This window comes from Procambarus clarkii, chromosome 39, assembly GCF_040958095.1.
Source record: "Procambarus clarkii isolate CNS0578487 chromosome 39, FALCON_Pclarkii_2.0, whole genome shotgun sequence".
NCBI lineage: Eukaryota > Metazoa > Arthropoda > Malacostraca > Decapoda > Cambaridae > Procambarus > Procambarus clarkii.
This window is the reverse complement of record NC_091188.1, coordinates 6708145-6723493: the sequence shown is the minus strand read 5'-3', so window position 1 is coordinate 6723493 and position 15349 is coordinate 6708145. Positions and strand designations below refer to the sequence as shown.

At 43.4% G+C, this 15349-nt stretch overlaps 1 protein-coding gene across 1 annotated transcript; it reads left to right on the top strand.

Annotated features, from left to right (window-relative positions):
* Positions 1-4545: 4545 nt before the first annotated feature.
* LOC138372484 (uncharacterized) lies at positions 4546-13610 on the top strand. Its single transcript, XM_069337953.1, has 3 exons — positions 4546-4674; positions 4889-4992; positions 13214-13610. Exons 1-3 carry the CDS (start codon positions 4546-4548, stop codon positions 13608-13610), a joined length of 630 nt encoding a protein of 209 aa, XP_069194054.1.
* The last annotated feature ends 1739 nt before the right edge of the window (positions 13611-15349 follow it).

Genomic DNA, 15349 nt, shown 5'->3' with positions numbered 1-15349 from the left:
TTAATAGCAAATAAATTAAATGATAATTGGATAATTGATCGCAGAATGGATAATTACTACATAATTATCGCAGGCTTATTAAAAAGAGAACACAAGGGGAAACTAATTTCATACTCTCTCACACAAGGTTTGTGTATCAACTCTAATTAAAAGTTTTCATAAATAACTCAACAGTTCGAATATTACTGAGAAGAATAAAATGGCAGATAATGCTTAGTTATATAAAACAACTCTATAGATCACAAGACTTATGGGGGAAACTATTTCTAAACTTGTCATTAGTGTGTGGAAGAAATTTAGCTTCAGCAATACAACAGGAGGTCCAGATGCTTCTTCACCCTATCCCAAAAGCGTAAATATATAAAATATATATAGATAGATATTCCCAAATGAGTTCTTGCACTCAACAGTTAACTAAAGGGGGAGGGGTGGTTCGTGTTATTGCCGGAACATGAGAGTGCACAACAATTTAACACTGTGCCTAGGGAAGATATACTGGATGATAATACTGTGGTGTCGAAAAGCATTGTCAGTCGCCAGATCATGCTGATCCATCCGATTCTAGTGTTTGACGCGGCGCACTAAAGTCATGGAAACAAGTAGTGATGCTCCATTTCTGCAGGCGGAGGTGGGAGAGCCTTTCTGAAACTTAACTTGTCTGAATAATAGTTTGACTCTCACTGTTTATATGGAGCCAAATGCTCCTGTTACCTAGCAGTAAAATAGGTACCTGGGTGTTAGTCAGCTGTCACGGGCTACTTCCTGGGGGTTGAGGCCTGATCGAGGACCGGGCCGCGAGGACACTAAAAAGCCCCGAAATCATCTCAAGATACCCTCAAGATAGCCCAAAAGACTCCTCCACTATCGTACTCTCATATGATCTTAAAGCTTCGCATTTGGTGCTGGGGTCATTAGTTACCAAGCACACTTCTTTCTCTCCTATGACCGCTTCCTCTCACTTCCAGGGTTTTCTTCCTATTGGGGAGTGTTGTACACGCTGCTTTGACGGTATGTTCACTCACAGGGTGAGTGACGCTGGCAATAAACTCGCCCTTTGGGTCAAAATAACAAAATAATAAATAGATTCTCATCTTCTCTTCCATCTCTTCCTCGCTCTCCCTCACTCACCAAGTCACTCTCACTCCTCCATCCCTCAAGACGCAGGGAATGGGTCTGACCTTTGACCTTACTGTCTGGAACACACCCACGCTGGTTCACTCAACTCTTCACGGTGTCTGTGGCTCTCTACGCCCTAGACAGTCACAGTCATCTCAGTGACTGTCAAGGGACGTTACAAAGCCACCCTCTCCTGTCTGTCCCACAACACATACACAGTTTACCACAATTCAACATTATTAAAACAATAAAATTTCATTCAATATGTTCACTACCTAACACATACACAGATACTAATGTGGTACTCGAGGAAAGGTTGAAATTTTCTAAATAAGTAGCAATTAGCAACTTTCTAATTACCTTCTTTATTGTGAGCAATTTGACTTGTTTGTTAGAGCAATGACCTAAGAAATACGAAGGATTTTTACACATGATTTAACTAATATTATTTGTTTATAAATTGTGTTCATATAATTGATTAAACACCTGTTATATAACATTGACATTACCTCTGAAATGCAACACTTTGGCATACTCGGTCTATCCCAAAAGCCAGAGACTCATCCAGTTGTTAGTAAATCCCAGCCAGCTAAGGTCCCAGCCACCGTGCTCCCAGCCGGCTAAGGTCCCAGCCGGCTCTGCTCCCAGCTGCATTAATATTTTCTGCGAAATTTTGTATCGTGTTAGTCGAATAAACGTGAGAAATATTCTGTAAATTGTAGTTGGTTAAACCTCGCTCGCCGTGGCAAGAGTTGGAATGTATTTAACGATAAAATCTTTGAATTTAAATATCAAACAAATTTTTGCTTATCATAAGATGTTTTGGAACTGCTTTAAACTTTGACTTATGGTTGTGCCAGCATTCAGACCCGCCGTTGACAGGATTTGTATATCTGTCTCACATCTATTCATCAATCAAGCTTTCTATCTGTCTATCCATCCATTTATCTATCCCATTTCTCAGATTATATATTAATAAGAGCCACTGAAACAAGTGTATGGGACTAAGACATTATATTTTGATATAAACTGCAAGTTAATCACACAAAATATTTCACACTTGACTTCTTTAAAAACTCAACGAAAAAGGTTTAGGGGTGTTTATAATTACTAATATTTCTTAAAGCATTTAATTTTCATATATCTCGACCCACCTACTTCCGTCCTGTACCCCAGACAATCCCCCCTGCAAATTTGCTTGAGGCTAGCCCTGAACATCTGGCCTCCAGCTTGGGACAGACTGAAAAACAGATGGACAGACAGACATTCCGTCTTATAGGTAAAGCTGATGGACTTGTTGCATGACGCCACTTTGCCGCGTATGTACAGTTTCTTTTGTTCCAGATTATACCAAATCATAATCTGACGGCAGCGCTGCTTGTTACTTGATGAAATTATTCCCAATTTTGAAATTGGGTCTATTTTACACATATCATTTTCCCGTTGTTGAGCACAGGAAGCCTATTTACAAAGGACTGATCTAAGGTTGGGAGCCGGTCGGCCGACCGGACAGCACGCTGGAATTGTGATCCTGTGGTCCCGGGTTCGATCCCGGGCGTCGGCGAGAAACAATGGTCAGAGTTTCTTTCACCCTATGCCCCTGTTACCTAGCAGTAAAATAGGTACCTGGGTGTTAGCCAGCTGTCACGGGCTGCTTCCTGGGGGTGGAGGCCTGGTCGAGGAACGGGCCGCGGGGACACTAAAGCCCCGAAATCATCTCAAGATAACCTCAAGATAAGGTCATCTCGTATGTCGGATTCCTGACCTTCTACATGATGTAACCCACATCAGCTGCCATACTTCCTGGTGCCTGTTTACTGATAAGTGAACAGATACATCATGGGAAAGAACACGTGATTAAAAAATTTTGACCAGTCCCCGACTGGGAGTCGAGGACGTAGGCTACTGTACAACAGGACCAGATGCTGCTCATAGGATTTAAAATTTAAGGCTGAAAACAGGATTGGTGAAATAATATGGCCAGAAGGTCAAGGTCACCGGAGACTTTCACCGACGACTCAAGGAACTCATCTTGATCAATGAGCTTGTTATGAAGACTCTGGGAGGGTCGTTCTGAGAAATGTGCAGATGTGACGATTGAAAAGTCTCAAGTCAAGTTTAAAGTTATGGGAAGACAGTATTATTTCAGTTAAATATGATGAGGATCACTATGAGGTTTACATTATACATGAGAGGAAATGGAGCGTTGTGATGAATAGATGAGTGAAACTAGTTCAAGGAGTCAGAGCAAAGAGTAAGGTTATGTATGGTGGATCCTAATATTTAACAGTTTAATGGAGTCTGCCCTCTTAAGTGTCGCCATAAACTGGGTTCTCATCCATATTTCACTCCTCTGTTTACCTCTCCTGAAATTTGCGAATTAATTCCCATCATTTTATATAAAAATATCTCTCTACTTCTCTGGCTGGACTTAGAGCGATAAACATTATCGTAAGACATTTTAATTTTCCTATTTGATGAAATCAATAAAATCACAAAGTATAGAATTTGGTAATTATCGTATTGTTGTAACAACTGAATTCCAACTTGCCACCCAAACGTTCTTTGCGTTACATAGTTGATATAACTCGACCTTTGATCAGTCATTAACTGTATGGATTAATAAACTGATGACATACCCAGATGATGACATCATATGGGCTTTCAAGCTATAATTTATCCATTTCTTTCTTTATTTAAAGTAAATAAAAATAATAATAAGGGTCATGGCTGACATTTACCATCGAGTTTTGTGTTAAATGTTATTTATATGATTTAGTTTCATTATTTGTTATCACAAAATAAATACATAATCAATTAATACCATCAAAATTTACATGTAATTTTTGAAGTATACAAGAAACAAGGTTTGAGACTCAATGATGGCGCACGTCATTTTCTTCTCTCCAGGCTTAGTTTGAGCTCTGCCGGGCACTTAAGTCCGACGTCGACACACTGAGTGAATAAATATGTCGAGTAACGAATACAGGAGAGATCGTAAGGAATAGCTGTCAGTGTAGAAAAAGTGTCAATGACAAGGCAACACTTTGTCACTTTGAAGGTCAAGCAGGTTACCTGGAAGTTATTGGGGAGAAGCGTAACGAATCTTCTCAATATGGATGGCAGGACAATCGTGGTTGTTGTTGTTTTAGATTCAGCAACTCGAAACAAATGTTCCAAGTAGCACGGGCTATGGTGAGCCCGTAGTAGACTTACCTGTCACATTAGCGAGGCTGAAACTGGTAGGACAATCGTTAGGGAGCCAACAGTGGTGACAACCAACTAGTTGTCAGTGTTTTAGGGAGTAACTGTAAGCAGGTATTCAGCAGGCAGGGCGACCAAGAGCCTCACCAAGAACAGAAGGAAAATCTTAGCGACTCTGAGAGATACGTAGAGCTGACCTCTTCATCAAGACTCACACGAAACAGGATGAGGGTGCGATGTTCTGGTGCTGAGACAAGTGACATATTGGACAAGATGGACAACAACTTATCCAACAGTAAAAACAAGCTTTTGTCTGCCTCTCGGTTGGAGAGAATGATTTTGGCAAGGGTCCAGGTATGGAACCAATATATAGATTCAAGTTAGCACTATATATAATTAGGAAAAGTGAGGTGGGCTCCCATTGCATACGGAGCTCCGCAAAGGGTGTGTGAGTAGATGGGCGAATGATTGTCAACAACAATTGGGGCAAATTGCTTACCTGAAAAGCATTATTTTGATAGTGTAGTAACTTTCAACAACTGCTGGGATTCAACATTCACCTTTGCAGACATCTTGGAATAAGACGTTAGTTGGACTACAAACTGCTAGAGATCAGAAGTCTGTTTCTGATCATGAACAAGAAGAAGATGGCATGCAGCAACATAAAGACAGGTAAACAGCGCGCATGGGTTATTAGACAGACATTAATGAACCGTTCTGCAACAGGTTTTTGTCACAGTTGGAGTTATAAGACGGATGATCCTCGAACATTCGTGTGTGTAGAAAGATATTTCACAAAGTATCACCCACTGAGACATGCATGAACGTAGACTCAAGAGACCGTCTAGCCGAGAATCAGATTTAGGGCCACAAAGGCTTCCTCGAAGACAGAAGAGATAGAAGAGGTGGAGTGGCGATATTTGTGAAGAGGAAGCTAAATTGCAACATCAAGCAGGAGGTAAAAACCAGAGATCATTCGGAAACTATTGGGAACTATTATTTTTTTCGGAAACTATTTGGAAACAACAGTAGAAGTGACTCATGGCATTGAAAAACATCCATTATTAGCATTACATTTTAAGAGCCTCTATAAACAACACTGTTGGGGATCTCAACTAATAAGGAATCGACTTAGAAAGAAATTTATGAATGGGAAAGCCAGCAGCAGAGGTGTCTCTGACTTTGGACGAAAACTGCTTCTCAACCCAACTGGTAAATAAACCAAACCAAGGATAGCGTTATATTGTCCCTGGTGCTTGCTACCCAGGAAACTCTGATTAAGGTGAAGAAATCGGGAGCATGTTTGGAACTTTGATCATATTTTGAACTTTGATCAACTTTGATCGAAAATCTGTTCTATAAAGAACAAATTTTTTATATAATGGAAGAGTAGCGTTAAAAATAAGAACAATATCACGCTCAAGAATTTTCAGAATGCGAACTGTATCCAAGTGATACTTGAGCCAAGTAGAGAAGACTGTGGAAGCCTGTTAGGGATAAGGACCACACCTTGGGTGAGAAACTGTCCATTGGTGATCCGAAACCAGTAACAAAGAACAAAGAAGCTTCACTAACACTTAAATTACTCCAGGAAAACATGAGTTGTGAGACTGACAAATTCTTTATAATGTGTGTGTGTGTGTATAGTTACACTGATCTGAGAGGAAGCCAAAGGAGACAGGCCTCTCAATGCTGGAAGTAAGCATATAGGTTCTCAAGATATTGTTTACAGAATACGTAACATCCACAGGAGACATCACGATGCAAGGAGGCATATAAGATGTTTAAATCAGTCTAATTTATTGCCAACACGCGCACAAAGAATATACAACATAGGCTGAGTTACAAACAAGGACGTAGACATAAGAACCATTTTAACTCACAGTTTATCAACCAAAAGTCACAGAAAACAAACATGGCCACAGCCTCTCAAGTAAACAAATATACTGGCACCCAGTCACCATAGAAATTAGTTTAACAAAGGCAGAACATTTATAAAATATAAAACAATCCTAATGCCATAAGTTGCTAACTGATGAACAAGAAAATTATGTAATAAACTCAAAATATATTACCGTAGTCCCCCCCCCCCCACCCTAGAATAACGTTCTCTCTAATAGCACCTAGAGTGTTCTGACCTCCTTGTATACAGACTGGTATGGCCTCTTACATTACTTCAGGAAGCTCTCACACTAGCTTTCCCTGCATTTTTCTCTTACAACAGTCTCGGAGTTCTAAAAAACGAGTCAACGCAGAGTGCCACCTCTTGGTAAATATTAACCTTTCATTTCCTCACAAACTTCCTTACATGAGAGATATGATACCGAACACTTAGTAAACCATTAATGCATATGATTAAAGTGTGTGGAATACCACCTAAATGAACACGTGATAATCTTTAAAGATAAATATTTACAAAACATTGACAAACTATGCTTCCTCAACCAATGGCTGGTCTTCCCAGGCGTCCAAACAGCCGCTTGACAACCAGCACCTTGAAGCCTGTCTACGAGGCGAGGGTTATGCTTCTCTTTCTCAATTGCGAATCTTAAGTTGACGCGTGCAGTTGTGTATTTGTGTAAGGAAGACTATAGTGTTGGTGACGAGCGTCGTGGCGGTTGTGTTGAGTTAAAGGGATATTACTCATAACAATACCTTATGGTTGTGACTAGTTAGTGCCAATATATGTATATAAGTAACGTGCGGGCGAGACTTACCTTTTAAGTAACACTATACTGAGTTCTTTAGTATTATTTTCTAAAGTGTAATACGTAAGAAAATTAATCGTATTTGGTATTTGCTCTATATACCACAGTGAATCAACAGCGAGAGGTTTGCCTTTCGTTAGCACTGTATGACAAGGTATCATACAGAAGCCAGTATGTTGATTACTGAACTGATCACCGGACCAGACGCTCCTCGACGGACTGAGTGAGTACAATTAAATGTTCCTGTTAGAAACTTGTGTTGATATTCCAGGTTAAATATGCGTAAATAATGTTAGTGTATATATATATATATATATATATTTTTATGTTTCTATGTCCCGTTTCTTGTGCCAAGTGAGGTGCTATCAACTGCAGTCGATTAGACGTTGTTTATGTATATCACGTAATAGAACGCGATAGATCTTAATAACTACAGCCCGCTTTGCTTGTATGTCACTCACGTGAGAGATAAAGTAAGAAGACACCCTTTCTGTGATTGTTAAATCAGGACATTTAACTAAAACCCACGGTAACAAGCTAGTTGAATGATCCAGGTAATACCCAGCCCGTCAGTCGATGGAAACACATCGCAGTTATGTTGTTCCGACCTCTGAGGGTGGAGCTTTGTGAGAGTGGTGAGTAACCCGGTGACATGTTCGCGTAGTTGTACCTCCATGATAACTACTTACAGCGCTGAGCCGTCGTTGAGCTAATCACATTAACTGTTATCAGGTGGTGGCGCCCACACATTAGAGTGAACAGTGTATCGCTGTAAACAAAAACCGAAAACGTTGACATGTAGGTAGAGTGAAGGGTAAAGTTAGAGAAGAAGGAAGAGAAGAAAAGGAAAAAACAAACAACATGAAAATTTACACGTTTGACATCTTTCATAGAGAAAGAAGTATTAGGTGTTAAAATTTGTATTAACAACAATATTGAACCTATTTCTTGCAAGCTGATTTGAGGGCCGAGATAGAGCGTAGGTTTCTATATAATCTACATAACGAGGTCAAGACTAGTAAAGACCTTTTTTAATTAGAGATAAACCATTGCGATTCGAAAGATTCTAATTAATTTAGTTCCTGGACTCCAAATGAAAAACTTTTAGTTTATAGTTTTTAGAGTAAGATGAGATAGATCTAACAAAGGTAATTTCATTCTTGTAGGTGAAGAGCAGTAAGGCGTTCCAGTATGATATATGCAGAAGATCACATTGAAAAATAGATTGAGGAACGCGTTTTCGGCCTCTGGTCATCATAGATTCTATTTTGCTCTGAGGATAACCTGAGGCTGAAAACGCGCTCAGCAATCTATTTTTCAATGTGTTTTTTCTGCATACCTTATGTGTATGTATATATGTATATATATATATATATATATAACTGAAAACTCACACCCCAGAAGTGACTCGAACCCATACTCCCACAACTGGTATGTACAGGGACGCCTTAATCCGCTTGACCATCACGACCGGACATAAGGAAGTGATAGCCGAGGCTATATGAACCACTTCCCCGCCGGCACTCGGATGGTAATCTTGGGCATAGCATTTTATCAAATCACCTCATTCTTTGGGGCACACGTGAGGAACACAAATGCAAACAAGCCTGAATGGTCCCCAGGACTATATACAACTGAAAACTCACACCCCAGAAGTGACTCGAACCCATACTCCCACAACTGGTATGTACAGGGACGCCTTAATCCGCTTGACCATCACGACCGGACATAAGGAAGTGATAGCCGAGGCTATATGAACCACTTCCCCGCCGGCACTCGGATGGTAATCTTGGGCATAGCATTTTATCAAATCACCTCATTCTTTGGGGCACACGTGAGGAACACAAATGCAAACAAGCCTGAATGGTCCCCAGGACTATATACAACTGAAAACTCACACCCCAGAAGTGACTCGAACCCATACTCCCACAACTGGTATGTACAGGGACGCCTTAATCCGCTTGACCATCACGACCGGACATAAGGAAGTGATAGCCGAGGCTATATGAACCACTTCCCCGCCGGCACTCGGATGGTAATCTTGGGCATAGCATTTTATCAAATCACCTCATTCTTTGGGGCACACGTGAGGAACACAAATGCAAACAAGCCTGAATGGTCCCCAGGACTATATACAACTGAAAACTCACACCCCAGAAGTGACTCGAACCCATACTCCCACAACTGGTATGTACAGGGACGCCTTAATCCGCTTGACCATCACGACCGGACATAAGGAAGTGATAGCCGAGGCTATATGAACCACTTCCCCGCCGGCACTCGGATGGTAATCTTGGGCATAGCATTTTATCAAATCACCTCATTCTTTGGGGCACACGTGAGGAACACAAATGCAAACAAGCCTGAATGGTCCCCAGGACTATATACAACTGAAAACTCACACCCCAGAAGTGACTCGAACCCATACTCCCACAACTGGTATGTACAGGGACGCCTTAATCCGCTTGACCATCACGACCGGACATAAGGAAGTGATAGCCGAGGCTATATGAACCACTTCCCCGCCGGCACTCGGATGGTAATCTTGGGCATAGCATTTTATCAAATCACCTCATTCTTTGGGGCACACGTGAGGAACACAAATGCAAACAAGCCTGAATGGTCCCCAGGACTATATACAACTGAAAACTCACACCCCAGAAGTGACTCGAACCCATACTCCCACAACTGGTATGTACAGGGACGCCTTAATCCGCTTGACCATCACGACCGGACATAAGGAAGTGATAGCCGAGGTATATAGTTGTATATATTCATACATATAGTTGTATGTATGTATAGTTGTATACAGTTGTATATAGTCCTGGGGACCATTCAGGCTTGTTTGCATTTGTGTTCCTCACGTGTGCCCCAAAGAATGAGGTGATTTGATAAAATGCTATGCCCAAGATTACCATCCGAGTGCCGGCGGGGAAGTGGTTCATATAGCCTCGGCTATCACTTCCTTATGTCCGGTCGTGATGGTCAAGCGGATTAAGGCGTCCCTGTACATACCAGTTGTGGGAGTATGGGTTCGAGTCACTTCTGGGGTGTGAGTTTTCAGTTGTATATAGTCCTGGGGACCATTCAGGCTTGTTTGCATTTGTGTTCCTCACGTGTGCCCCAAAGAATGAGGTGATTTGATAAAATGCTATGCCCAAGATTACCATCCGAGTGCCGGCGGGGAAGTGGTTCATATAGCCTCGGCTATCACTTCCTTATGTCCGGTCGTGATGGTCAAGCGGATTAAGGCGTCCCTGTACATACCAGTTGTGGGAGTATGGGTTCGAGTCACTTCTGGGGTGTGAGTTTTCAGTTGTATATAGTCCTGGGGACCATTCAGGCTTGTTTGCATTTGTGTTCCTCACGTGTGCCCCAAAGAATGAGGTGATTTGATAAAATGCTATGCCCAAGATTACCATCCGAGTGCCGGCGGGGAAGTGGTTCATATAGCCTCGGCTATCACTTCCTTATGTCCGGTCGTGATGGTCAAGCGGATTAAGGCGTCCCTGTACATACCAGTTGTGGGAGTATGGGTTCGAGTCACTTCTGGGGTGTGAGTTTTCAGTTGTATATAGTCCTGGGGACCATTCAGGCTTGTTTGCATTTGTGTTCCTCACGTGTGCCCCAAAGAATGAGGTGATTTGATAAAATGCTATGCCCAAGATTACCATCCGAGTGCCGGCGGGGAAGTGGTTCATATAGCCTCGGCTATCACTTCCTTATGTCCGGTCGTGATGGTCAAGCGGATTAAGGCGTCCCTGTACATACCAGTTGTGGGAGTATGGGTTCGAGTCACTTCTGGGGTGTGAGTTTTCAGTTGTATATAGTCCTGGGGACCATTCAGGCTTGTTTGCATATATATATATATATATATATACATATATATATATATATATATATATATATATATATATATATATATCAGTAACCAGTATGAAGTAAATCCCCCAATTTCAGTTCTTGATATATATGCAGTATTATCTCACTCGTGTCAACACGTGCTATAATTTTTCCTGATGAAATGAGAAACTAGTATTATTACCTATATATGTAAAGAAAAACTGCTCTACTAAAGTTTGTCAAACTTGAGAAACTTGAGAAATGTCTCCTCGTCTCTCACAGCTCCAGGTCTGGCCACACCACTGGGTAAAATATTCACTTAATTTCTATTTGAACCTCCCTTATCCTGGAATTTGTATATTGTTCCTTCTTGGTAGGTATCAAAGTCCTGGCAGGTCAGCAGTGGCCTTGTTCTTAAACCAATGCTAATTTCTTTTGCTAATATTAATTCATAGAGGCGAACTTGGATTATGTTTGAGACATAATTTTGTTGCTAAGCGTCGGTAATCAACCAAACTTTTGTTGTGTCGCTCAGAAGTTCAGTACAGTTTTCTGCCGGAGTTGGAGGAGGGTGAGGGCGTGGGAGCCTGTCTCTAGGTCGACGTTGGGTTGAGGTAACTTTGGGTGACGTTATCGTCTCTGGTAAATATCTTCATGCGAAAGAGATGACAGTTTGTTATTAGCTGATGGCACTTGTCATGGGTAGAGGCAGAGGACATTTGTCATGGGTAGAGGCAGAGGACATTTGTCATGGGTACAGGCAGAGGACACTTGTCATGGGTAGAGGCAGATGACACTTGTCATGCGTACAGGCAGAGGACACTTGTCTTGGGTAGAGGCAGAGGACATTTGTCATGGGTACAGGCAGAGGACACTTGTCATGGGTAGAGGCAGTTGACACTTGTCATGGGTAGAGGCAGTTGACACTTGTCATGGGTAGAGGCAGTTGACACTTGTCATGGGTAGAGGCAGTTGACACTTGTCATGGGTAGAGGCAGAGGACACTTGTCATGGGTAGAGGCAGAGGACACTTGTCATGGGTAGAGGCAGAGGACACTTGTCATGGGTAGAGGCAGTTGACACTTGTCATGGGTAGAGGCAGTTGACACTTGTCATGGGTAGAGGCAGTTGACACTTGTCATGGGTAGAGGCAGTTGACACTTGTCATGGGTAGAGGCAGTTGACACTTGTCATGGGTAGAGGCAGAGGACACTTGTACGCGCACAGTCCTGAATCAGCTCCTTACATCATTACGTATCGAGAACGTGGCGGCCTACAGAAAGGCAGACAGGGAATGCAGGTGAACCACAGAGAGAGACATGAGGCAGAAGATGAAGACAGAGACAGAAATACTTAGAGATTGCAAATATATATAGAAAGACAGAGCGAGTGAGTGAAAGTATCCCCCTATCAGAGTCCTCTCTTACGCCTTCTGGAAGATTTAACGAAAACAGTGTAATTGAGGCCTGAAATGCACAAAGAGAAAGTTGTTCAAATAATACGTTTGACGGCATAGCTTATAACGTGTATAAGCTTAGTTTGCTGTCAGGCCTGACCACCGCCAAAGGGGTTATAAAGGATACAACAATAGCTCACTGAGCAACAGGCAAGTGTATATAGCCTGGAATGTAGTTGAAGAGTGAAGTTAACTTTCAGTGTATTACTCTGTGAGTGTAGTGGAATGAAACTCTTGGTGTGTGTGTATATATATATCCTTTCGTCCGGCGACTGCATCTCCCTGCTGTATATATACTTAGGGTTGCGTTCAGTTGATTATTCAACATACATCAGAGTGCAAAAATACGACTTTTAACATCAGTTTTTTTTTAATTTTTTAATCATCGAGCAACAATACGGCACAATTAATTTTAGCCAGGTAAATGGATATTCCTTAAAAATAATAAAAATTTACCGTATTGCATTTTGAACTCTCACGTGATGTTACCCACTCTAAAATCATTCCTCAAAAAAGACTTAGACTTTTTGGCAGTAAACGTAACATATGACAATATTAAACGATATTGATGGCTTCAGTAGCTATTTCGGCCCAGACTCCCCTCCCTCCCCCCCCCCCTCCCCCTCCTGGTCGCAGAGACCGTCTCTCCTTGTTCATCTTGAACATAGTAAAGGAGACTGAGCCTGCCACACTCGGTAGACATTTGTCTATCTTAATTTTTTATTACCATAGTAAGGAGAGCGAGGGAGGTGGAGCTGCTTCGTCTTACACAAGTGCAGGATTACTTGAGGAGAAATAGTGGAAACAGCAGTTTCTTTATGACAGTTGAATTATGCTGAAGTCCCTGCAAAAGAGCAGCAGTAAAGCTGTAGTCTCTGCGGACTAGCAGTAGCAGAACAATAACAGGAGTAAGCAGAAACACCAGCAACAGTAGCAGTGGCCGCAAGACCAGCAGTAGCAGCAACAGTAGCAGTGGCTGCACGACCAGCAGTAGCAGCAACAGTAGCAGTGGCCGCACGACCAGCAGTAGCAGCAACAGTAGCAGTGGCCGCACGACCAGCAGTAGCAGTGGCCCCAGGACCAGCAGTAGCAGTGACCGCAGGACCAGCAGTAGCAGTGGCCCCAGGACCAGCAGTAGCAGTGGCCCCAGGACCAGCAGTAGCAGTGGCCCCATGACCAGCAGTAGCAGTGGCCGCAGGACCAGCAGTAGCAGCAAAACCTGCAGTGCAGCAGTAACAGCAGGACCTACAGTACTAGGAGGACCTAAAATGCATCAGGAGTAGTGGCAGCCGCAGCAGGCAGCCAGCCCCTCCATCAGGTCGGGATGAGACACCAAGACCCTCCTACCTTCCCTTACTTCTTAATGAAGATCAACGTTCACATCAACTCTCTCACGGGAGGCGAGCACACACCTAACGGGTTTAATTATTATCCTCACGCTAGCTTACAAAGGCATCAGGCGATATGCTTGCTGATAGCCAGTGTTACTAAAACATGATTTATAACCTAATTTACGCTTGTCTGGGACCAAGGAATGGTAATATGGTTTCCAGCTCGCGAGATAAACCGGTTTGACTTCTATTTCCTCAGTATCTGTCTTAATTTACTTGACGCTTGAGCTGCACTTGGTTAATTCATCGCCAAGAGGAAGGAATATGTTTTTTTTGGGGTAGAGAGACGTGAGTGATCAATGTCTGTGCTCTTGAGTGTCGTGAAGGATGACATTCTGCACTCTGGACTTTGCTTGTAACAGAGGTCAGGTTAATGAGTGACCACTGGAGTATACTTGCTCTGTTGGCAACAGTTGAGAATGACAGAAGTGTGAGGGGTGGCAGTAGAGTGTGAGGGGTGACAGTAGAGTGTGAGGGGTGACAGTAGAGTGTGAGGGTGGCAGTAGAGTGTGAGGGGTGACAGTAGAGTGTGAGGGGTGACAGTAGAGTGTGAGGGTGACAGTAGAGTGTGACGGGTGGCAGTAGAGTGTGAGGGGTGACAGTAGAGTGTGAGGGGTGGCAGTAGAGTATGAGGGGTGACAGTAGAGTGTGAGGGTGGCAGTAGAGTGTGAGGGGTGACAGTAGAGTGTGAGGGGGTGGCAGTAGAGTGTGAGGGGTGGCAGTAGAGTGTGAGGGGTGGCAGTAGAGTGTGAGGGGTGACAGTAGAGTGTGAGGGTGACAGTAGAGTGTGAGGGGTGGCAGTAGAGTGTGAGGGGTGACAGAGTGTGAGGGTGACAGTAGAGTGTGACGGGTGGCAGTAGAGTGTGAGGGGTGACAGTAAAGTGTGAGGGGTGGCAGTAGAGTGTGAGGGGTGACAGTAGAGTGTGAGGGTGACAGTAGAGTGTGAGGGTGGCAGTAGAGTATGAGGGGTGACAGTAGAGTGTGAGGGTGGCAGTAGAGTGTGAGGGGTGACAGTAGAGTGTGAGGGTGACAGTAGAGTGTGAGGGGTGGCAGTAGAGTGTGAGGGGTGACAGTAGAGTGTGAGGGGTGACAGTAGAGTGTGAGGGGTGACAGTAGAGTGTGAGGGGTGGCAGTAGAGTGTGAGGGGTGGCAGTAGAGTGTGAGGGGTGACAGTAGAGTGTGAGGGGTGACAGTAGAGTGTGAGGGGTGGCAGTAGAGTGTGAGGGGTGACAGTAGAGTGTGAGGGTGACAGTAGAGTGTGAGGGTGACAGTAGAGTGTGAGGGGTGGCAGTAGAGTGTGAGGGTGGCAGTAGAGTGTGAGGGGTGACAGTAGAGTGTGAGGGGTGACAGTAGAGTGTGAGGGTGGCAGTAGAGTGTGAGGGGTGGCAGTAGAGTGTGAGGGGTGGCAGTAGAATGTGAGGGGTGACAGTAGAGTGTGAGGGGTGACAGTAGAGTGTGAGGGGTGACAGTAGAGTGTGAGGGGTGACAGTAGAGTGTGAGGGGTGACAGTAGAGTGTGAGGGTGACAGTAGAGTGTGAGGGGTGACAGTAGAGTGTGAGGGGTGACAGTAGAGTGTGAGGGGTGACAGTAGAGTGTGAGGGGTGACAGTAGAGTGTGAGGGGTGACAGTAG